This window comes from Pangasianodon hypophthalmus, chromosome 1, assembly GCF_027358585.1.
Source record: "Pangasianodon hypophthalmus isolate fPanHyp1 chromosome 1, fPanHyp1.pri, whole genome shotgun sequence".
In the NCBI taxonomy this organism is placed as follows: Eukaryota; Metazoa; Chordata; class Actinopteri; order Siluriformes; family Pangasiidae; genus Pangasianodon; species Pangasianodon hypophthalmus.
Window position 1 is genome coordinate 36,161,727 of NC_069710.1, and position 26,184 is coordinate 36,187,910.

The 26,184-nt window shown below is 40.5% G+C and overlaps 1 protein-coding gene across 1 annotated transcript; it reads left to right on the plus strand.

Moving 5' to 3' along the window:
* The first annotated feature begins 425 nt into the window (after window positions 1-425).
* Window positions 426-25,331, plus strand: eps8l1b (eps8 like 1b). Its single transcript, XM_026946391.3, has 15 exons — window positions 426-568; window positions 1,862-1,963; window positions 4,963-5,021; window positions 5,215-5,338; window positions 5,452-5,540; window positions 5,639-5,713; window positions 7,032-7,180; window positions 7,749-7,887; window positions 9,174-9,235; window positions 13,666-13,765; window positions 14,225-14,350; window positions 22,016-22,154; window positions 22,234-22,399; window positions 24,765-24,897; window positions 24,974-25,331. Exons 2-15 carry the CDS (start codon window positions 1,876-1,878, stop codon window positions 25,058-25,060), a joined length of 1,536 nt encoding a protein of 511 aa, XP_026802192.3. The 5' UTR covers window positions 426-568; window positions 1,862-1,875; the 3' UTR covers window positions 25,061-25,331.
* Window positions 25,332-26,184: the final 853 nt, after the last annotated feature.

The following is a 26,184-nucleotide window of genomic DNA, read 5'->3' on the forward strand; positions in this document are numbered from 1 at the left end:
GATTGAACCAAGTGGACTAAGGGCGCATGTATGAGCATGAATTTTAAATTAATAAATTAGCAGCATCATTGGCGAGCTGTTATACCAGGAGTGTGTTCAACTCCCGATCAGTTAAATGACTGAAAATGCCCTTCCTATGCTACTGTGTGTGTGTTTGTGTATATGTTTGTGTGTGTGTGTGTGTGTGTGTGTGTGTGTGTGTGTGTGTGTGTTTTTGAAGTGGAGCTCATTAGGCATGAAGGTGTGTGGTATCGCATTACTGATCGTGCTACTGAACGAACCTGTCAGTCACTCACACACACATACACACACACATACACACACACTGAGACAGAAACAGAGACAGACAGAAACAGAGAGAGAGAGACAGGGTGGAAAAACTTGCTGTACCTGTTCCTGCATAACCTGAGAAGGTGTGACAGAGGGGTGGGGCATCGAGAGAGAGAGAGAGAGAAGGACAGAGTTGTGGAGACACAGACAGAAAGAGTGAGACAGAGAGAGAAAGAGAGAGAGAGAGATTTGGACGATTTGAGGAATAGTCTGAGAAAAGAGCAGGAATCAAAACACGGTACACTTTTTTAACTTGTGTGTATGTGTGTGTGTGTAGAGTGTACATTAACATGTGTTGGTATATGAGAGTGTCAGTGACAGTGTGTATAGGTGTTTGCTAAGTGTCCGGATGGTGTGTGTGTGTGTGTGTATGTGTGTGTGTGTTGAAGTGTGTATGTGTGTGTGGGAGTGTCTGATTCCTTTTGGCATTTTGAAGTTGTTTAAGAGTGTTAAAGAGTGTGTGTCTAAGTGTGTGTGACACACAGTCTCATTGTGTGTGATTGTGTGTGTGTGTGTGTGTGTGTGTGTGTGCGTGGCAGAGAGAGAAAGTGTACAGAATGTTCTGATTGAGTCACTCTGAAGTTGTGTGCTATATTATTTAAGTGTGTGTGGTTTTAACTACAGTACAATTTCAGTGTGTGTGTGTGAGTGAGTGAGTGTGTGTGTGTGTGTGTGTGTGTGTGTGGCGTTTAGATCTTTTCGGTTTGTCTGGACAACCTAACAGTGTGTATGGTGAGAAATGATGACTATGTGCTACTGTATGTTTGTGTTATATGAATGTATGTTATAAGCTGTATTAATACGTCATTACACACACACAGAGTCTCCAGTGCATATTCAAATGAGGAACTGTTAATATGTCAAGACAAATGTATTTAAATAGCACATTTATAAACAACTTTTTTCAAGTTGTAGTGGTTCTTCTTTCGGCTGCTCCGTTTAGGGGTCACCACAGTGGATCACTGGTCCACATATTTGATTTGGCACAGTTTTTATGCTTGGGACGATTTGAGGAATAGTCTGAGACTATTTATGGTAGGTTCCCTGGCCAGTAATTGAACACGGGCTGCGGCGGTGAGAGCGCTAAGGCATAACCACTAGTTCTCCAGAAACATCCTTTGGTGACCAAAGTGACCAAAATAAAAATTCTGATATCTTAAAGGTTAATAAATATGTACACTTAAAACTTAAAACAAAGAAAGTAAATGTTCAGAAACTTGATCAGACGTCACTCTGATGGATTTGATCTAAAATGGATCATAAGGTTTTACACAAACTTGTGGAGTCCATGCCAGCTCGAGGGCAGACTGTCATTAAAGCAAAAAGAGAACAAACCAAATACTAAGCAACTCTGAAATTCATGTAAATTTCACTCAGGTTGTTGTCAATAATATAATTTGTACTAAAAATTGTTGTATTAAATTAGAAAAGAATGCAAAATAGAAGCATTTTCAGTAGTGCTCTCAGACTTTTGGACCCCACTGTATATTTGTGTGTGTGTGTGTGTGTTTTAATCATGTTTCTCTATCAGTTCTTCACACACAGATGGAAGGACATCAGATTCCGAGTCCCCCGAATCCCCAGGCTCCTTACAGTCTCCCCCCAAACCACAGATACACTACTAACATCAAAGGTCAGAACCTGTCTCACTCTGTCTGTCTGTCCCTTTGCCTCTCTCTGATTCCCATCATGCTATCATGTTGTATTGTAATTTAGAATATAACAGTGAATCATATACGAGCTGGAGTTTGAAGCCCATCCTGAAAACCAGCACAGGTGTGATAAATTATACAGGCATGTTATTGTATAAAGGTGTGTTGGATTATACAGGTGTGCTGTGTAATGCAGGTGTGATATTTTATATAGATGTGATATGTTAGACAGGTGTTTTAAGGTTAAACAGGTGTGTTTTGTTTGCTATGTTATGCAAGGCAGGTTTACAAGGTGATACAGGTGTTCATATATATAGGTGTGCTACATTACATGTAATTTATTTATACAATTACTTGTATCTACCTAGGTTACACAGGCGAGCCAGATAATTTAGGTGTAATTACATCATGCAGTTGTGTTACATTATAGAGCTGTACTAGATTATACAGTTAGTTAGGTGAAACAGGTGTGTTATAGAGTTATAGAGCTTACAGAGGTGTGCTGTACAGGTTAGCTGTACAAGGACATACACATGATACAGGTGTTTAGTTATATAGATGTGCTACATTATACAAATATTTTATACAGGTCAGCTAGGTTATATAGGTGTACTAGGCTATACATGTGTACAAGGCTTTTAAGGTGAGCTAGGTTATACAGGTCAGCTAGGTTTTACAGATGTACTAGGCTGTATAGGTGGGCTAGGCTTTACAGGTGTACTAGGCTATTCAAGTAAGATGGTATTATACAGTTGTACTAGGCTGTACAGGTGACATGAGGTTATACAGTTGTACTAGGCTTTAAAAGTGAGCCACATTACACAGGAGTACTAGGCTATAGAGGTGACCTAGATTATACAGGTGTACTAGGCTTTAAGAGTAAGCTAGGTTAAACAGGTGAGCTAGGTTATACAAGTGAACTATGTACTAGTATGTATAGGTGAGATGGCTTTACAGGTGTACTATGCTGTAAAGGTGAGATGGCTTTATAAAGTTGTACTATGCTTTACAAGTGAGCCAGGTTATACAGGAGCACTAGGCCATACAGGTGAGCTAGGTTATACAGATGTACTAGGTGATACACGTGATACAGGTGTTTGGCCCTGTAAATAACTTTGCCTGTAAGGGCATCTGTGAAATGCCATAACTGCAAATGTATGCAACTGCGAATGGGTATATAGGTGTGTTACATTATATAATCAGTTTATACAGGTGTATTAGGTTCTACAGGTGAACTAGATTATACAGTAGTATTACATTGTTCAGTTGTGTTATGTTATACAGGTGTATTAGTATGTACAGGTGTGCTGGTTCTTTCCTTGGTGCCATATGAAAATGTTTTGGTGTTTGCTGCTGGACAGCTGACTTAAGTGTCCAATCAGAGTTTACTTACCGAAGGTGGGATCAGACTGTGGTGGGGGATGGTGGATGTTGATTGGGTAAGAGCAGATTGCGGTCTTTAAACATTTACATTATTTGGTAGATGCCCTTATCCAGAGCAACTTACATTTATCTCATTTGTACTTCTGAGCAGTTGAGGCTTAAGGGCCCAACAGTGGCAGTGCTGGGATTTGAATGCACAAGTGTGGAAGTACACACTGTTCCAAAGCCTGGTAGTCCTTGATCTGACACACCTGCACTATTTTCCACACAGGAGGGGTGTGGACAGGCCATTTTAGGGATGTGTCATGTCTTTAATAATAGTGTGATCTTTTTATAGCATAGATTCCCAGCCCTTGTCATGGAGAACCCCCTGTTTCAGTGTTTTCCCTGCTCTAACACACCACTTCAACTCAGGAAGGGCTGTTAATTATCTGATTAGTTAAGTCACATATGTTAGAGCAAGGAACACTAATATCTACACAGTAGGGTGCTCTCTAGGAGGCTTGGGGAACCTGTGCTTTAAAAACACCCTTGTGTGATAAATTACCTCTAGTGACAGAAGAACTACATTTTGTCCTAGATGTATGCCATAATCTCATTGTGCCCAGTGCCCTGGATTATGGACACACAATGGTCTTTTATCCACAAACCTGCAACTTTGCATTGGGACTTGCATACCTCACAGAAGACACTGTCATTAGTTGCTCCAGGTCTAGGGTTACTGGAACCTTCTTCTGGTCATCTTTTCATTCATACAGAGCATTTGGTTAGGGTATGGTCGGGAAGTATGTTTTCAATGCAAGTGCTATAATACAGGTGTGCTGGGTTAAATATTATATAGGTCTATTAGGTTATAAAGGTGTTACCTTATACAGGTGTTACATTACACAGATGTGTTAGGTCACACAGGATTAGATTATATACAATCTATACACAACAGGTGTCAGTATACAATCTATATGCCATAGTTGTCAGTAAGTATACAATCTATACATAGTAGTTATCAATATGTAGATAATCTAAATACAGAATATGTCAAAAACTGTGGCCTTGGAGAAGATCATTAAAAGGAGACACTCCTGTAACTCACATCCAGTTTCAGTTTTGATCATCACATCGGATATCAAATAAACATCCCAAAGTTATCACTAAGTTTTTTATTATAGAAATAATAGGACTGGAATATCTGTGATTTTACATGATTATTTCCATCAAGCGGTGCATCAGTTTTTGGTCAAGATCTTGTACTGACAATGAATGATTTTAACCCTGATGAATCTTGGCAGTGTCATCCTGGAATATGGCCATGATGGGTCTTTCTACATGGTTATTAAAGAAATAAAAAGCTACACACTTCATCTTTTAAGATTAAAATTAGAAGATTTTTTTGGCCGGGCAGTGTATAAACTCATATACTGTATATCACTGTAAATTGATTGGTCAGGTGATAAAGCACAGTGTTTTTCTGAAAAGTTGAACGTTGTTAAACATTTGAAAACACCAGCATTAGAGATTTTTAAAACTGGCTACTGTGGATTTTCCTAAATTTATCTTTCTGTCTGTTTCTCTCTCTTTCTCTCTTTCTCTCTCTCTCTAGCTAATGGAGTCCTGAATGGTCAGCCTGATAAGGCGCTCCTGAGGGCACAGCAGGAGGTGGTGAGTTTCATTGTGTGTGTGTGTGTTTGTGTGTGTTTGCTTATGCAGTTTGAATTTCTCAACTGTAGTGCCTGGTTGCTCACACCTTTAGCTCACATATTAATCCACTTATAACTCACCGTGACTAACAACTCTCACTCTCCCTGTCTTTCTCTCTCACCATATGTCTTTATATCTGTCTGTCTCTCTCTAGGACATGTTAAATCACTGTTTTGAGGAGATTGAGGTGTTCATGATGAAACTACAGCAGGCAGCTGAAGCTCAGAACATCCTGGAACAGAGAAACAACAAGAAGAAAAAGAGTAGAAAGAAGGAAGGTAAGACAGAGATAGAAACAGAGAGAGAGAGAGAGAGAGAGAGAGTTGTGTGTTTATCATGTATCTTGATATATTGACCAGTTAATTAATTGATTGATCGTGTGTGTGCGTAGACGACTTGCTCAGTGCTAAAGCTAAAACTCCTCCTGAAGCCGAGTTCATCCAGATCTTTCAGAAATTCAAATACAGCTTCTGTCTTCTGGTAAACACACACACAAACACGCACACACACACATTTATCATTGCTAACACTGATTGATGACAGGTCGAGATTTTGATGGACGTGTTTTGGAATTTCAGGCGAGGTTAAAATCAGCCATTGCTAGCCCCACATCAGATGAACTCCTACACCACGTCTTCAAACCACTGGACATGGTGAGTGTGTGTGTGTTCTTCTCCCTCTGCAAAGACTCATGCTATTGTTAGCATGTCCACTGCATTGTGTTCATTGTGCAGTTTAACAAAAGCATTTTGACTGATGAGATTTGAAATATTTTGTGGGTGTGTGAGAGATTAATAAGGGCATTATTTTTTTTTACTATACTATGTGTATGTACATATAGTATACACCTTTGTGTGTGTTTATGGTCACACTTTGACATATGGCCTATTTTATACCAGGACCAGGACTCCCTGGAAGAAGAGATTTTGATTTCAGTAGACCAGACTTCTGTCATAATCCCCAAATTAGGTCAAGGATTATAGTATAACTGTAGCACGATGTTGCCATTTGGTAGGTGCCAAAACTTTTTTAGCTTGTGAAAGCCAGAAATCTCAGTCCCGCATGTCCACAGAGAACACCCAGCACTTGTGTCATTGTTTGAGCAAAGCCTTTCCTTAACCTGTCCATGGAGTGAAGAGGAATTTACGTATGATGTCTTTATGGTTGCTTTCCTTAAGCCCAGTGTGCCAGGATTAAGTGAAGTGACATGTAGCCAAGTGTGGTGACCCATACTCAGAATTTGTGCTCTGCATTTATCCCATCCAAGTGCGCGCACACCGTGAACACACATACCCAGAGCAGTGGGCAGACTTTTTTTGCTGCAGCACCCGGGGAGGAGTTGGGGGTTCGGTGCCTTGCTCAAGGGTCTCACCTCAGTCGTGGTATTGAGGGTGGGAGAGAGCGCTGGTCATTCACTCCCCCCACCTACAATCCCTGCCGGACCCGAGACTCGAACCCACAACCTTCAGGTTCACCGTCGGGTTACAAGTCCGAGACTCTAACCATTAGGCCACGACTGCCCCCGTGAGGCGTGTACTCATGCCTCATACTGATTTACCAACATTATGCTAATACATTAAATGCACCTTGATGAATTGTTGACGGTGTTGTCTTGCTGAGACCCTCAGCCACTCAGCAAGCCCCTTACTGCCCAAATCCTTGAGTGGTGAGCTAAAGTATTGGCACTTCCTGAATTCACCCCAATAGGATAACACATCATGGTCACCATGTATTGCATCCATGTACAAAGCAGCCTGATGATCTGAAATCCAAGGTTGGTGGGATTAGCATGTCTAGTGAGCAGGGTGTAGGGGCTGGGTGTTAAGAATCAGTGATCCCACATGCCTTTTAATTTCTTAAAAGAACTGTTTTTTCTGATGAAGGACAATTTGCAATTTCCAATCTGCCCTGTCTCCCTAGAAACTGTGTGTACTACCTTTACTACCTTGCTCCCCATCTGTGTATGTGTAGATTGTGAGGACTACAGGAAGTTCTGCATTAGCAGCATCAGTGAGAAGTCCTGCGTTATCAGTGGGTGCAGTAACACTACTCAAAGAGAACCTAACACTGCAAGAACACACACTCTGGAGCTCCCTGGGAAGCTACTGGACACAATCAGGGTATATACACACACACACACACACACACACACACACACACACATGCTAATACACTATATGGCCAAACGTATGTGGACACCTGCCCAATCACACCCATTTATGCTTGTTGAACATACCATTCCAGATTTATTCCCCTGTGTTTGCTGTTATAATGAGCTCCACTCTACTGGGAAGCTTTCCACTAGATTTTGGAGCGTGGCTGTGGGGATTTGTGTTCATTCAGCTACAAGAGCATTAGTGAGGTCAGGCGCTGATGTTGGGATGTCGAGGAGGTCTGGGGTTCAGTCGGTGTTCCAGTTCATCCCAAAGGTGTTCAGTGGGGTTGAGGTCAGGGCTCTGTGCAGGACACTTGAGTTCTTCCACTCCAACCTTCACACACCATGTCTTCATGGAGCTGTACACAGGGGCATTGTCATGCTGGAACATGTTTGGGACCTCTTAGTTTTTGTTTGAGGAAGGCACAGGGTGTGATGGTCAATTGTCCACATACTATTGACCATATAGTGTACATTTATATACATATACATACACATTTACTAAACACACATTGTGTATGTGTGTGTCACAGGACAGCATTAGGTGTTTCTGGATCTTTGTATACTCCTGTGTTTCTGAATGGTTGGAAACCACCCGGGACAGAGCTTGAGGGCTGGATTGATCCTATCCAAGCAGAACATATCAAAGATGAAGAGCAGGAGAAACTAGCGGTAATCATAACAACCACATGGTGAACCCTATAATGTTCACAACTTCACAGGGCTGTGTTCCTATTTTCCTAGAACATTTCATTTGGTTTTATAGAAACAGAACTGTACATTTACTTAAAATTCCCAGTCTATAACCATAATATTAATATGGGAATGTACAAGACATCTAGTCAAGTTTAAAAAGTGTTATGTTATGTATTTAATAAACAGTGTGTGTGTTGCTGTTGTAGTAAAACATTGAGTGACAGGATGGTGTGATGAGTTACTGTTACCACCCCAAAGTTGATTATTTTCCAATGACAGCACATCCCCAAGTGTTTTATTCCTCTTAAGCCACAGCGATTTGCTAATGATAACAATCTTTTTAATTTATTAAGGAATGACACACCATACTGTTTATCCATTTATATTTACATTTAACTTTGTTGAATGTCTGTGAAATAGTTAGTTTATAAAGTTAATAAGACCAAAATAGTAGCTTGTCATGTTACAGAGAAACCACAAAGCATAAACTCCTCTGCGATGAAGATGACACATTATTGATCCAAGGGGAAATTAGAGATGTTTGAAAACTTAGTTACAGCTTTAGCTCTGACTGTTACAAAGCTGGAGACTCTTTCAATGATGTTAAATGAATGTCTCCTTAACTTTACTATCAGTGATTACACAGATTTATGTGGAGCATCCACTGTACGAGTCCCTGAGAATGAGCTGTTACTATAGAAATGGTAACTTATTAGAGTTCATTAATATAAATCTGTGATTTGTGGCTGCACTACTATCAGAACTTCTGTTATAGAAAATTAATGACAAATCATTATTCAGAATTCCACAGCAGTTGGTGCAAATGCTAATATGTTAAATGCTAATGTTTAGTTGGCAAAGGGGAGGCTATTAACAAAGTGAAAAATTCTATGGCCTGTACCCTTTTCATTCAGTGTTATTTATATAGATACTTCATATATTGAACTGAACTACTTCTGAAATGTAACTTTGGTTTCCTCCCCAAACCCAGTCTTGGTTAAATCATGCTGTATACACAACGTTTCTATGCTAACTGGCAGCAGATAAATATTTGCTCACAGCTCTCATGTGTGTTTATTTGCCACTGTGCTTTGTTAAGGTCAACTGGAATTGTTTCTTATTTTCATTATGCTAGGAAAGAATAATACATTTTATGAGTGGCGATTGATATGTGTGTGTGTGTGTGTGTGTGTGTGTGAAATACCTCAGTTTTATGATGAAGAGTGTGAGTATGTATAACTTGTAATTTTACTTGTGTGCAGTTACAAAGTTCTGTCCAGCCCCCTGTTCCTCTGAATCCTGTACAGAACACGCACACAGAAGTGTGAGTATAATAAACACTATACGCTCCCCTCATGAACCTCAGTGGTTACAGACACAGTAAGGTTGTAGAATCTTCAGTATGGTTCTAGGCTCTTCTGTGCACTTATAGACTCCTCAGGATGGTTCTAGACTCCTCAGTGCAGTTCTAAACTCTTCAATGTGGTTCTTTTTCAGTGCAATTATAGCTTTCCCAGTGTGATTCTAATCTCCTCAGTGTGGTTCTAGACTCCTCAGTGTAGTTCTAGATTCTTCAGTGTGGTTCTAAGACTCCAAGACTTTTAATATGGTTTTAAATTCCTGAGTATGGCTCTAAAATCCTCTATATGGCTCTATAAGAATAGGTGTGGTGCAGCTAATGAGATATCACTGCAGCTCTTGACACCTCACTGTTGATCTAAGATCTTCAGTGTGGCTCTGAGAAACAGTGGGGTCTAAGATCCTCAGTGTCACTGTAGAATCTTCAGTACATCAGTACTTCAGTGAGGCCCTAGAGTCAGTGCTGCAGCTCTAGGATCCTCACTGTGGGTCTCTTGTCTAAGTGAATCTTCAGACACCTAAAGTTCAGTTTTATTTATATTTATAGTGCTTTTAACAATGGACATTATCACAAAACAACTTTACAGAAATCCGGATGTAAAATTTTAATTTAAATTTATCACTAATAAGCAAGTCAGTACGACCATCATTAGAGTTTTAAGCATAAGTTTCTTGTATCAAAGTGAAGTTATTAACTGTTCAATGATGGAGGCTTGAGTGTAAACTTTTCTCAGCAAATGCAATCATTACACTATCCAAGGAAGAACATCCACAGCCTTCTTTATGTTGTCTGTGTGGTACTTTCCACAGTAAGCTCATGATGATCTGTAGGCTATGATCTGTAAGCTACAGAATTTTGCTCACATCAGCCGTGGTTGACACAGCACCTGGTCGTTGGGAGGAGGGGTGTTCTCCCTCACTGTCACGTCGTTCTGCGCCTCAAACCGAGCGTAGAAGTTGTTCAGCACATCTGGAAAGGAGGCATCACTGTCACAGGCAGGTTGTCCTGTAGTTGGTGATGGCCTGAATGCCCTGCCACATGTGCTGAGTGTTGCCGTTATCCTTGAGGTGGCTGTGGATCCTCTGGGCGTGTGCGCACTTTGCCTGTCTGATGGCTCAGGACAGTTTGGCCCTAAATGTAACACATTCCTCAACTTTATTAAGCTGATGTTTCTCATCTGGCTTTGCTGAAACATATAACAGTGTGTCATCAGTACCCCGAGGTAGAATATATAGAGTGGTGGCCTAGAACAGAGGCTTGTGGAACACCAAACGTTACTTTAGTACATATAGTGAAGTCACAAACAAGGAGACTCAACTCTGATCAGAGGCCAGTAGTAGGCTGTTTCAGTAACCAGCGCTGTTTCAGTACTGTGATGAGGCCTACATCCTGACTGATAGATTTCATGAATGTTGTTCCTATGTAAGTATGAGCATAACTGCTGTGCTACAATCTTGTCTAGGATCTTGCTACATTTTTATTCAGATTAATACAGATTAATTTTGCTACAGTTTTAAATAAGAACCTAGTATTATTCTTTGTTATCTTCTATTCAGGTGGAGAGGGATGCTCATCTAGCAGTCCTAAGAGGCTTTCTATAGCTCAGGAGATCTGATCAGCTTCTGTGGGGTCAGAAGGTGATCCAGTCAAGGTTGATAACTCTGTGAGATTATTGATAAAACTATGTATGGTGGCTGATGTGAATGTACGTTTGACGCGATAGCATGGCAATTGCATATATTATGAATAAGACACATTTTAATCGAGATGAGGTAATGATCTGAGATAGCTTCAGAGTGAGGAATAACTGGAATAATGACTATACTTTGTGACTATATATTTAATCTGAATGTTAGTATCAAATCAAGAGTGTGATCACCATTATAAGTGTGTCCTATTATGTTCTGATTAACTCCTACTTAATCTAGAATGGACACAAACATTGTTCTCAGAGGGTCTTGCAGATTATCAAAATGAGTTTTAAAGTCTCCAACAATTAATGCTTTGTCTACAGAAACAACCAGGTTTGAGATGAAACCTGCAAATTCACAAAGAAATTCAATACAACTCAATTTTAACAATGGATATTGTCACAAAGCAGCTTTGCAGAAATCTGGATATAAATTTTAAATTTATCCCTACTGAGTAAGCCAGTGGTGATGCTGGCAAGGAAAAAACTCCCTGAGATGACATCTGGGTGACACTGGATAGTGCAATTATAAATAGTTTCTCTTCTCTATCTGTATACTACATAGTCAAATATCACATTTGTGTAAATAGGAACTTGAGTATGTGCATCAGAGTCATTATTTCTGAATTCATTATAGTTTTAACTTTAAGGCTATTGTATCAAACTGAAGTTATTAACTGTTCAATGGTAGAGACCGTTGTGCAAACTGTTCTTAGCAATTGCAGTCCTAAGGCTATCCAAGGAAGAACATCCAAAGCCATCTTTATGGTTTCTATGTGGAACCATCCACAGTAATCTCATGGTGAGCTTTAGGCCATCCATGTGGGGCCATCCTTAGCAGCAGCGAATTATATTCAGGTGACAAAGTAGGGCATCAGGATGGATCAGGTAGGTCCGGATAGAAGAAGGAGTCAAAATCACTGGTAACTTGGGAGTAGAATGTGTAGCTCACCATAGAGAAAGAGAGAGAGAGAGAGAGAGAGAGAGAATTCAGAATATGGTCCTGGGGGTCTGTAAATAATATTGAGCAGAATTGACTGGGTAGACTTATTTTTTGTGGCTACATATGTTATGTTAGTATAAAGAACTTCAAACTCGTTGAATTTATTTCTAGGTTTTTGTGTGATGCCTAGATTATCATTATAAATAAAGTTAGATGGGGCTGATGTATGTAACTGTATCCAGTAGGATTAGCTGCATTTAATGCTACATACTCATTTGGTTTAATCCACGTTTCTGTTAAACACAGTACATTAAACTCCTGATCAGTAATAGTTTCATTTAGATGTAAGAGATCTGGATTTAACAGTCCTAGCATCAGAGCAAGGACTGTTCTGAGTATTTCTATAATTCTATAACCCTAACCCTAACCCTAACCCTAGCTCGGGGAATAGATACAGTCTCAATATAGTGGAACCTGAGTGATGACTCAGTGCAGCTAGCAGACGGTTAGTTTAGCCTGCTTGTCTGCTCCCTGGCCATGGCTCTGGATTGTCATCGATTAACTAGGCCTGTTCTGAGACTATGTGCTATGCTGCAAGAAATGAGAGCAGCACCTTCCCGAGTGGGATGGACACCGTCCCGCTCTAAGAGGCCAGCCTTGCCCTCAAAACTACTCCAATTATCTTTAAAGCCCACATTGTTTCGGAGCACCACCTGGACATTCAGCAGTTCAGCAACCATAACCTGCTGTAAGCTACATCACCACATGGCATCCAGACTTTCCCCTACAGAAACTACACTGCTCTCACTCTCGCTAACCCAAAGTCTGGATGCACACCTCTAATGCTGAAATCTTCTCCATCAGAGAGCTAACTAATTTACACTTATCACAAATTAAGCTATTACTAACCATGGAAGAAGAATGACTAAACATCCTGCACTCAACACACTGAACAAGCTGAATGTTTGCCATGTTGAGTGTTTAATGTATCGTAGTCAAAGATTATTTATTATTTTAGATGGATTCAATGTGGATGACCTCTGCTTGCAATCTTAAACAAAAAACTAAAGCATTCTTCAAGAAAATGAAAATGCAGCAGAAAGCAAGAGTGGAAAAAATACAACAAATGAAAATGATAGTGCAAAATTATTGATGAATGGCAAACCATTCAAAACAGGAACTACATCACAGGAACTACTTCATCACTGTTTCTGTACTGTACTGTAGTACTGTAGTTCTCAGTGTGGGTCTATAGTCCTAAATGTAGCTCCATAGTTCTTAGTATAGCTCTGTATTCTTCAGTGTGGTTTGATAGTCCTTATTGTAGCTCTGTATTCCTCAATGTGGCTCTGTAGTCCTCAAGGATTTCTCAGTGTGGTTTTATAGGCCTGAGTGTAGCTCTCTAGTCCTCAGTATGGTTCTGCAGTCCTCAGTGTAGCTCTCTAGTCCTCAGTATGGTTCTGCAGTCCTCAGTGTAGCTCTGTAGTCCTCAGTATGGTTCTGCAGTCCTCAGTGTAGCTCTGTAGTACTCAGTGTGGCTCTATAGACTTGAGTGTAGCTCTGTAGTCCTCAGTGTAGTTCTCTAGTCCTCAGTATGGTTCTGCAGTTCTCATTTTATGTCTGCAGTCCTCAGTGTATGTCTGTATTTCTCAGTGTGGTTCTAGAGTCCTGATTGTAGCTCTGCAGTCCTCAGTATATCTCTGAGGTCCTCATTGTGGTTTTGTAGTCGTCACATGTATGACATTTTCTGTTTCCTCACAGTGACGGTGCACCGCTGAAGGAGAGACTGTATAGCTGCAGCTATGACTTTGTGGCTCGGAACAGCAGCGAGCTCTCAGTCCTTCAGGGAGAGACGCTGGAGGTGTGTAACATATTAAAACACACATACACATGCACACACACACACACACACACTGAAATAATTTTAAAATATACTCTTACTGCTAATTGTACAAAGCTTAACATTAAAAATGTTAACCTAAAGAAAATTCAAACATGTAACCAACATGTAACACTTTATATATTCATATAGTATATGTCTAGCTATATTTCGGTGCATAGGAGTGGTGCATAACAGTCTGTCAACCTATCCACCTGTCTGTCCACATGTCTGTATGTCAATCGACCTGTCAGCCAGTCTACTGTATCTATCTATCTATCTATCTATCTATCTATCTATCTATCTGTCTAACTGTCTGACTGGCAATCAACTTGTCTCTCTGTCTAGCCACCTGTTTTCCAATATACCTGTCTGTCCCTTCTTAATTCACTGTAACTAATTACCCATCTCTCTCTCTCTCTCTCTCTCTCTCTCTCTCAGGTGATTGAGTCATCTAAGCGATGGTGGAAGTGTCGTAACAGGTTTAATGAAGTCGGTTTTGTCCCCTTTAACATTCTGGAGCCTGTTTCTCACATAGAGAGCCTGGGGCCCAACAAACCACCCAAGGTATACACACACACACACACACACACACACACACACACACACACAAAAAGTAGCACTGTAGAATGAACTAAAACTCAGCACAATGAAATATCTTACTGAAAGTCAAGCCATTCGACTTATGTATGTCACCTCAGAGACCAGAAAAATGTCTATATTTCCAGGGCTCTATAATCTCAAGCCCCTAAACCTTGATCTTGAACCTTTCCACTGAAATTTGTATTGGTACAACCTGTAAATAGAATGGGCTTTTATAATCATTAATCTACACCAAATACCCCATAATTCTAGTTTGCAAAATTATTTACAAAAGTATTTGTAGAAGTTGTGATTGCATAAGTATTAACCGATTACTGTGAAACTCTTAAATTAGTTCTGGATTAGTTTCAGTTTAGTCTCATGATTAGTTGAATGGAGTTGACCTGTGTGCAATTAAAGTGTCACATGATCTTAATATAAATACTCCTGTGTCATGAAGATCATCATGAAGACCAAGGAGGTATCAAGACAAGGTATCTGGCACAGTTCTGGTAAATTATCACTCAGGGTTTGGTTAAAAAAATATTCCAAGCTTTGAACAACCCACAGAGTGAAATTAAATCCATTATTAATTCAATTCAATTCAATTTTATTTGTATAGCGCTTTTAAAAATGGACATTGTCACAAAGCAGCTTTACAGAAATAAATACATTCAGGATATAAATTGTAAACATATGAATTTATCCCTAATGAGCAAGCCAGAGGTGATGGTGGTGAGGAAAAACTCCCTGAGCTGATATGAGGAAGGAACCTTGAGAGGAGCCAGACTCAAAAGGGAACCCATCCTCATCTGGGTGACACCGGATAGTGCCATTATAAATAAATACCTTTTATAACTGTGTACTACATGGACAAATAGTGCAGTTGTGTAACCAGGAAAATTCATTATAGTTTTCACATGAAGATTTGTTGAACCTATCTACTGTCCTCTGATGGAGACCTGAGTGCAAAACTGCTCGCCGCAATCACAGCCACAAAGCCACCACAGCAATCGCAGTCCCAAGCCATCACAGAAGTAGGGCATCAGGATGGATCAGGCAGCTCCAGAGAGCAAAAGGGGTCAGGATCACTGGTATCTCAGGAGTAGCATATGTAGTTCAACAGAGAGAGAGAGAGAGAGAGAGAGAGAGAGAGAGAGAGGAAAGAGGGAAAGGGAGAGATTGTTAAGTATGCTTTTTGTCCGGTAATGGTTAAGGACAATGTACTTTGCATGCATAGTGCAAGCAGGGACTCCAGCAGGACTAGCTATGACAGCATAACTAAAAGGGAGAGCCAGAATGTAACACAGAATGTAACATGAGGGAGTCCTGGGACATAAAGCAGCCAGCCGCTCCATCGTCAACAAACCTGAGTGAACGCGAGACAGCATCCAAACATCCCAGTTCACCACAACACTCTATGCCCGTGAACCCCCCAGACCTGCTCCTTTACCTTTACCAAAGGCTTGAACAAACAAATATGTTTTCAGCCTAGACTTAAACACTGAGACTGTGTCTGAATCCCGAACACTAATAGGAAGGCTGTTCCATAACTGTGGGGCTTTGTAAAGCAGGGGGTAGAGAAAGCTCTACCCCCTGCTGTAGCCTTCACTGTTCAAGGTACCAACAAATAGCCTGCACCTTTTGATTGAAGTAGGCATGACAGATATTAAAAGACCAAAAGGTCACTCAGATACTGAGGTGCGAGACCATTCAGTGAATTATAGGTCAATAGTAGTATTTTATAATCAAAACAAAATTTGATTGGGAGCCAATGCAGTGTGGATAAGATAGGGGTGATATAGTCATACCATGTGGTTCTAGCAAGGACTCAAGATAGGGGTGATATGGTCATACCATGTGGTTCTAGCAAGGACTCTCGCTGCTGCATTCTGGACTAACTGGAGCTTGTTTATGCTCCTACTGGAACATCCAGACAGCAAGACATTACAATAATCCAACCTAGAGGTAACAAAAGCATTAACTAATTTTTCTGCATCATATAGTGACATTCTATTTCTTAGCAATATTTCTGAGATGTAAGAAGGCTATCCTAGTAGTATTATAGTAGTCTCTCAAGGGGAGTAAAACATTCTAACAGTATCAGATCATTCTAAGTTGATCTGACACTGTTATAATATTAACGACAGGGTTAGTTATAAAACTGTCTGGTTTTAAATTAATAGTCTGAATTTCTTGCCTGATATTTTCAATTTTACCATTGAAAGAATTCATGAAGTCATCACTTCTATATAATGATTGTGTGCGTGTTTCTATTGTGATCTTATTCCTAGTTAATTTTGCTACAGTATTAAATAAGAATCTAGGATTATTTCTGTTATCTTCAATTAGGGTGGAGAGATATGTTGATCTAGCCCCATTAAGATATTTTCGATAGCTCAGGAGGCTCTCCTTCCATGCTATTTGAAATACTACCGATTCAGCTTGACGCCACTTATGTTCTAGTTTTCGAGTGGTCTGTTTTAAGGGTCGTGTGTGATCGTTATACCAGGGTGCTAGCCTTTTCTCCCTAATTATTTTTCTTTTAAGTGGAGCTACCTTATCTGGTGTGTAGTGGAACGTTGAGTCTAAGCATTCAGTTGCCTGATCAAATTCTTTGGGGTCAGATGGTGATCCAATCATTGTTGGTAACTCTGGGAGATTACTGATAAAACTCTGTGCAGTAGCTGAAGTGAATGTATGTTTGAAGCGGTAGGATGGCGAGGTGCATATATTATGACTAAGACACATTTTAAATGAGATAAGATGATGATCTGAGATAGCTTCAGACTGCAGAAATATGATAATATTTTCTACATTTAATCTGAATATTAGTATTAAATCAAGATTGTGCCCACCACTATGAGTGGGTCCTATTACATTCTGATTAACCCCTACGGAACCAAGAATGGACACAGCCACCATTCTCAGAGGGTCTTCTGGATTATCAAAATGAATATTGAGATGATATTGAGATAACTACACAGATGAGGATGGGTTCCCTTTTGAGCCTGGTTCCTCTCAAGGTTTCTTCCTCATATCATCTCGGGGAGTTTTTCCTTGCCACCGTCGCCACTGGCTTGCTCATTAGGGATAAATTCACAGTGATAAATTTAAATATTTACAATATATTTTTGTGAATCCATTTATTTCTGTAAAGCTGCTTTGTGACAATGTCCATTGTTAAAAGCGCTATACAAATAAAATTGAATATTAAAGTCTCCAACAATTAAGGCTTTGTCTAAAGAAATGACCAGGTTAGAGATGAAATCGGCAAATTCACAAAGGAATTCTGAATATGGCTCTGGGGATCTGTAAATAATAATTAGCAGAATCGACTGGGTAGACTTTTTTGGGGGGCTATGTATGTTATGTTAGTATAAAGAACTTCAAACGTGTTGAATTTACAGCTAAGTTTTTGTGTGACACCTAGATTATCATTATAAATAACTCCGACTCCTCCTCCTCTGCCAGTTAGACAGGGCTGATGAATATAACTGTATCCAGTAGGACTAGCTGCATTTAATGCTACATACTCATTTGATTTAATCCACGTTTCTGTTAAACACAGTATATTAAACTCCTGATCAGTAATAGTTTCATTAACAATAAGCACTTTAGATGTAAGAGACCTAATATTTAACGGTCCTAGCTTCAGATCAAAGGTGCTGGTTGTGCATTCAGTATTAACTAATTTTATGTTAATTAGGTTACTAAAACAAACTTTGAATAATTGTACATTTTTGTTTAGCTCGGGGAACTGACACAGTCTCAATATAGTGGAGCCTGAGTGACGACTCAGTACAGCTAGCAGACGGTTAGTTTAGCCTGCTTGTCTGCTCCTTGGCCTTGGCTCTGAATTGTCACCAATTAACTAGGCCTGTTCTGAGACTATGAGCTATGCTGTAAGAAATGAGAGCAGCACCTTCCCGAGTGGGATGGACACCGTCCTGCCCTAACAGGCCAGCCTTGCCCTCAAAACTACTCCACTTATCTATAAAGCCCATTTGTTTTTGCCAACATTGTTTTCGGAGCACCACCTGGACATCCAGCAGATCAGCGACCATAACCTGCTGTAAGCTACATCGCCACGCCGCATGGGATGGGGCCAGAGCATACTACAGCAACGAACATGGCCTTTGCTAATTTATAACACCTCCACAATGTTACTCTTAGTAACCTCTGACTGGTGAAGGAGGGTGCTTCACTGAGGAGAGCAAACCTGTTAGACATGTGAAGCAGAGAGGAGTGATGCTCCTGTGGATGAACCTTAAAGTTAGCTTTGGCTCTGTGATTATTCCGCTGAGTCGTCACTCATTCGCCCTGCTGTGAGGGCTCTAACGCTGGAGTTGGGGGATTGCTATCTCCACCTAAGGCATCCAGCATTCAGACCCCTACAGAAACTACACTAACATTCTCTAGAGTCTGGATGCGCACCTCTAATGCTGTAATCTTCTCTGTCAGACAGCTAACTAATATACACTTAGCACAAATAAAGCTATTACAAATGACAGAGAAAGAATTACTAAACACACTGAACAAGCTGAATATTTGACATGTTCTTTAAAATACCTTAGTCGAAGATTAGTTGATATTATTTTACCTGGATCCAGTGTGGAAGCCCTCCGCTCACTGTCTTTAGACAAAAAAACAAATGTATTCTTTGAAAAAATTAAAATACGGCAGAAAGGAAAGTGAAAAATACAACAGATAAAAAGTGATAACAAAATTATTGATGAAAAAGAAAGAAACAGTATAGTTTAAATGTTGATGAAGGCAAGAAAGTTAAATATTAAAAAAATTGAAAAAATATTAAAAAAAAAGAAAGAATGCAACAAGTGGAACTCTCGAGGAGACCATCTACCAAAAGTCAGTGAGTGGATAAAGAAGGGATTAGTCATAGAAACAACCAAGAGAACAAGGGCAACTCTGAAGGAGCTAGAGAGAGCCCTAGCTTAGATAAGGGAAGCTGTTTACAGGACTTGCTATATTTGGTAAGAACCCAACACTGCTCATCACCCTTAGAACACCAACACCCTTGGTAGCATCGTGTTGCTTTCATCAGCAGACCTGCCTGATCCAGCCTGATGGCCTGCTTCTGGGTGACGTTCTCGTCTCATGGAAACCACTCACTGCTGCTGAGGATAGACTTGTGGCCAAGTATGGTGACCCATACTCAGAATTTGTGCTCTGCATTTAACCCTGTAAAGCTGCTTTATGACAATGTCCATTGTTGAAAGCACTATAAAAATAAAATAAAATTGAACTGAATCAGCAGGGACTGTGAAACTGGACAGGATTGAGAGTAAGATGAATTGAATGTCTAGAAGAAAACCTCTTCCAGTCTGCAAGAGACTTTTGACTGGGGTAGAGCTCCACCTTCCAACAGGGCAATGACCCTAAGCATACTGCCAAAGCAAAACTGGAGAGATTCAATCCAAGAGACTTAATGTGTTAGAATGGCCCGGTCAAAGCCTAAACGTCAATCTGATTGAGAATATGTAGCAACAATTTAAAATTGCTATTCACCAACATTTCTCTCCATCCAATGGGATAGAGCAAGAGTGGTTTTCAAAAAATATTCAATTGAATTTCATTTGTATAGCACTTTTAGCAATGAACATTGCCACAAAGCAGCTTTACAGAAATACAAAGCAGCTTTACAGAAATCCTGATATAAAATTTTAATTTACATTTTTCCCAAAAATAACATAACAATACACAACATAGAACAATAACATCAAGATATTCAAAGCTGATTGAGACATATGCCAGAAGACTCAGAACTGCAATTACAGCCAAAGGTGGTCTACCAATTATTGACCCAGAGGATGAATTTATGCAACCAAAAAAGCTTTTTTGTTTAATTAATGTCTGTGTCTCAGTAAAAAAAAAATATGTTCAACCATCAAATGTCAGACATATCAAATGGTAAAAATCAAGTCCATTTCAGTTTCAGGTTGTGACACTACAAAATGTAGAAATGGTCAATGGGAATAAATACTTAGACAAGGCACAGCATATACTCAAGACCATATAATCCCAGGATCCTACAATCCCAAAATCTTATGTTCCATGAACCCTCAGCTTTGTGTTCCCTCAATATGATACATGAAGGGAACTTGAGAAAGGGTTTTTGAGGTCATGATAGAGGGAGTGAGGCTACTGCAGGTGACAGCATCAGGTAACATACTGTACATGACTTTTAATGTAATTCAAAAGACCCAGTGGAAAAATTCACCAAACCCCTGAGCTCCTGAAATGTTTGAAAAGAAACAGTAGCCATTTGGTTAGTACAAAGCATGTATCTAGCTTATTAGCTGATTAGCTAGGTTTTATGCCTCATAATTGTGTGATTTCTTGGTGTCATCACAGAGAACACATCTACATTCCCAGGGCCCAGTACTCTCAACATCCTCTGCTGTCAAGGTCTAAAAGTTTGCAGAATTTGAAACTAAACTGTAGCCAAATGTTTTTAGAATGTAGATAGCTAGTTAGTTATCTGGTTGTATAACTTTTCCTTCATAACTGTGTCTATCTATACAATATAGCAGATCTTCCAAGATGGCTTCATGGATGGCTGTCTCGGTTTGTAGCTCCCCAGTGTTTTTGTTATTGTTTGTTTGTCCTGTCTTTAGTCACTTTTCTCTGATAACTTTTACCAGGGATGAACTGCTGAACATTAGGCAATGCACACCTGTCAATCTTTTGCTAATTTTTGACCAATCAGACATTTTACCAGACATCATAATCGGAGGAGCTAGGGTCCTGTACAAATGCTCCAAGAGACGCAAATGAGGGAAGTGGGCGGGCATTCTCATAAAGCTCAGACAATGTGGCTTTAGGACCCCACTGCTGAGTATTCACCTGGTGAATCTAGGGTCAACACTGGTGCTCCTCAGTGTTGTGGACTCAGGATCGTGTGGACTCAGGGTCCTGGAACTCCCCAGCATTCTGCCCCCTCACCATCCTGGACAGCACTGTGGCTACTGTGGAGTCCTTCAGGGTCATGGGTTCTACCATCTCACAGGATCTGAAGTGGGAGACCCACATAGACTTTACCATGAAAAAGATACAGTAGTGGCTGTAACTGAAGAAGTTCAATCTGCCACAGGAGCTGCTAACCCAGTTCCACTCAGCTTTCATTGAGTCTTTTCTGTACAACCTCTCTGAGCACCAGAGAGTACTGAGCACCACACCAGAACATCCAGACACAAGAGCAACTTTTCCCCGCAGGCTATTTTCCTCATGAACTGTTCAGTGCCTCCAAGGAACCTCCTAGTGCAATTTTTTCACTGTGAATAGACTCTTATGTGCAATTGTAAATCCACTTCTATTTAGTCAATTACCTGTATATACCACTACCTTCTGTACATAGCATCTGTACCATGTCTATTCTGCCTTAAGCATGTCTTCTTTACATTTTTTTAAATTATTATTATGTGTCTTGCTGTCATATTTGTGTACATACTGGAAGCTTCACTTACCGAATCAAATTCCTTGCGAGCATACTTGGCAAAAAATCTCATTCTGATTTTGATTTTAATGTGACATAATATACACAACCATGACATGGGCATCAAAACATCCTGTCTCTCTCTCTCTCTCTCTCTCTTTGTATTTTTCTGTCCATCTCTGTCTTTTTCACAGGCTCCAGCACCACCTCCGATGCAGAAGACAAGCACTCTGCCTCTGCCGACTTCCCTTGGCATGATCTCTGACCTCAACACCTCACGACCTCGCAGCATTGCCCTACCACCTCAACACCTGCCTGAAGACACAGAGAAAGGTACACACACATAATACACGCTTTAATATACACACGATGCACAATCAAACGTAGTACTGGATGTCTCTGTTGCTCTTAGTGATGCAGGTTAACGATGAACTCCTGCAGAGACTGACCAGTGGGAAAGCAGCTTTGTCTCGTCCATTGGTCATCCCTCGCTCTGCAGATACCTCACTTCCTCTGTACTATCATTCGCCTCCTGCTGAGGTTGAGGCCTGGCTACGTGGGAAAGGCTTCAGTGAGCCGTGAGTTTAGAAAAGTACAACACACACGTGGACATTTTATACATTACCCAAACCTATGAAACAACCCAATAATCAGCCTTGATTTAAATTATGGATAATTCAGGATAAATTAAATCAAGGATACATTAACTTGGTGCTAAGTACTTGTAACTTTATAGCCCATCTGGTTATATATGCTGACGCCCTCATTAGCAACCTGCAAGTATATCTGTGACTCTCAATGAAAACCTCTGCTCTAACCACATAAAAGGAGCAGTGAACTTTCTCAGGATAGTCCATGAATTGTGTCTGGACTATCATTACTACTGCATGAGGTCATAATGTTTTAAGTTCGAGGGAAATCCTGCCTGTCTTGGATATGCCATCGTCATACAACCCACATTACAGTTACTGGAGAACCTCCAAATAAAGTGGAATACAAATCATGGGGCTTACTTGGAGAGATAGTTGGAAACAACTACAAACCAAACAGTGTGGCAGAAATTCTGTTTCAAGGGCTTTTGGGTTGTTGCAAAGGTTATTCCAAGGATTATTATCTTTTCACAATACCATACCAAAGGGTAACAAAGACATTACTTTGTTAGTTCGTGTAGGTTGGTCAAATTCTGATATTGTAACGCGGCAGGTGCCTTCTCAGGCAGATCCGCGGCCACCTTCAAGGGCTTTTATAGTGCGGCGATCTCAACAAGGTAATCAGCGTAAATGTGCAGCACCTGGCCGCGCCTCTATATAAGCCCTCTGATTGTCTCACTCTGTGTGTGGACACAGATCTGTGCCAGGTAACAGAGCAGCGCCATGCTACTCTGATTGGTGATTTTGACATGTAAAGAAAAAAAAGAAGTGAAGAAAAGAAATAAAATAAAATATTTATGTTTAGAAAGAAAAGGAAAGGGAGAGAAATTATTGAGGGAAAGAAAGAAAAGGGAGCTCAGGATTAAAGAGGAAGTGGCACAAAACTAAAGAGGAGGACAGACTGAGAGTCCTCACTCCCAGATAAAGATTCAGCCATCTTAAGTTAGAGATTTTGTCTCATTTGCTGCCTTTAAGTTCGGCCAGAAGGAGGGCCAATTTTGAGTTGTGTTTTTCCGCCGCACTCAGTGGGTAATGTTACAGCTTGCAGTTCACAACCTCTCCGGTTCGTGTCCTGCCTTTGGCAGCTGCATTTTAGGCGGAGTCTTTCGATCCGTCTCCGCACTTGGCTCCTCTCAAACCATATATATTGTCCTCTCGGGCAAGCAGGGCCTGCGCGACATTTATTGAACATCTTATCGCCTAGCCCCATAACAGATATAAGGATCTGAAGAAGTCCTGCAGGCTGTTGCCTGTAGAGGAAGGTAGCTAATGAAAAGCCACACCACTGGAGTTGGAATGTGCATGAATTAGAAGCTGAGGCAGGACATAAGTGTGAAAATTTTTATTGGGCTAAATCCAATAATCATATTGGAAAATGTTAATGCTAGCTATGAGAGAAAGGCGTAGCTGAAGACCGGTCAGAGTGCCCATGCTGACTCCTGTCCACTGCCAAAAGCTCCTACAATGGGCATGTGAGCATCAGAACTGGACCATGGAGCAATGGAAGAAGGCGGGTGTGTGTGCTTCGCTTACCTGGGGAAGAGATGGCACCAGGATGCACTGTGGGAAGAAGGCAAGCCGGAAGTGTGATGCCCTGGGCAATGTCCTGCTGGGAAACCTTGGGTCCTGGCGTTCATGTGGATGTTACTTTGACATGTACCACCTACCTAAACATTGGGGCAGACCAAGTACACCCCTTCATGCCATCAGTATTCCCTAATGGCAGTGGCCTCTTTCAGCAGGATAATGTGCCCTGCCACACCGAAAAAATGTTCAGGAATGGTTTGAGGAACATGACAAAGAATTGAAGGTGTTGACTTGGCCTCCAAATTCCTCAGATCTGAATCCGATCCAGCATCTGTAGGATGTTCTGTTCATCACCTTGATAATAATATCCCCACAGTGAAGCATGGTGGTGATAGCATCGTGTTAGAGATGCTTTTCATCGGCAGGGAAACTGGTCAGCATTGAGGGTGAGATGGTCGAAACCAAATATTGCAACAGCTAATTTTACTACTTACTTACTGACTAATTACTGTGTGACAAGGGAATATATGTTGCTCAATGGAAACAATGGTGAACAACTTAGAGCATTGATAAAAAATAATATTTGTTGGAACGACCTTACTGGTGTCACTTTAATTCGTTATATTTTTAATGGTCTAGTAAAAGGGCAGTCTGTACTCCCTCTAGTGGCCTGTGTGAATCATTGCCTCTTCTAAAAGTTTTATTAAATGTTACAGACTTAATACTGAGTGTATGAATATCTCTCCCTCTGTGTGTGTGTGTGTAGGACTGTACAGTGTCTTCGTGTGTTAACAGGAGCTCAGCTCTTCTCTCTGAATAAAGAGGAGCTTCGTGCCGTTATTCCTGAAGAAGGAGCGAGAGTGTACAGCCAAGTTGCTGTACAGAAAGCACTGCTGGAGGTACACAAACAAACACACAAACACATGCTAATGATATGTTATATATTGATATAATGATATATTGTTTTTCTCCCAGGGTGTCAGAAAATCAACAGAGCTGGAAACAGTGATGGAGAAACAGAAGATGAAAGTGGATTTTACAGCAGAGAGTGGAACTCTCTAATACACTAGTCATATCCCAATGTACCACCACCCCCGCACCCACAACCCCCCACCCCAAAATTAAAAACACAGATGTAATTTATATATGCACATTGGTGTACATGGTGTGGTTTAACTAAAAACTCACATTTGTTTAGTGCCTGCACACACGCACACACACACACACACACACACACACACAAATCAAGTTCCATTTTAAGATAAAGATTTATTTGCTGTCTAAATGTAAGTGTTCATCAATGACTGTACATTAATAAATTGTAATAACTTCTGAGGAGATCCCTGATATTTTAAATAAGCGTGCGCGTGTGTGTTTGTGTGGTTTCAACATCATTTACAAAAACATACAATAAACCAGCATAAAAACAAGTCATGCAACTGTGAAACTGAGATAATAACGAGCTTACAATGTCTAACTTTGAATAGAATCATTCTTTCATGTTTCACAGGTATAGTGCAAAAATATGCAACGACAGCAGCAGACCAAACAATAATATCCTGTTTCAATTCATGTACACTTATCATCCACTTTAATAGGGTTAGGGGTTAGGGTTAGGTTTGTTGAATTTACAATGACCCCACCCATCACAGTCCGAAAACTGCGTGGTTGTATAGGGAGCCAAGGGAAGTGCACGGGCCGGTGCCTGTTAAGCACTGCTATAGCTCTGGTAAGTACTGGGCTTTTCAATTGTCACTGTTGACTTTCAGTTGGATTTTGAGTAGAAGGATTAGAAGTTATTGTTAGTTTTGCAGTTAGGGTTAAGTGTGCAGTTAGGTTAAAATTAAGTATAGGATTAGAATTAGGTATAGGATTAGGGCTCAGTTTAGGATTAGAGTTAAATTTATGTGTCAGAGCTAGTTTTGGGGTTAAGGCCAGGGTTAGGTTAAAGGTTAGGATTGGGTTTAGGGTTAGATTTAGTGTTAGAATTAGGTTTAGGGGGGGTTAGGATTAGGGCTAGGTTAAGGGGTTGGGGTTAGGTTAAGGGTTAGATTTAGGTGTTGGGGCACAGTTTAGGGTTAGGGCTTGTTTAGGGTTAGCTTTAGGTTTAGGGCTGGTTTAGGGTTAGCGTAGGGTTTAGGGTTCGGTTAGGTTTAGGGTTGGGTTAGGGTTAGGGTCAGGGTTGG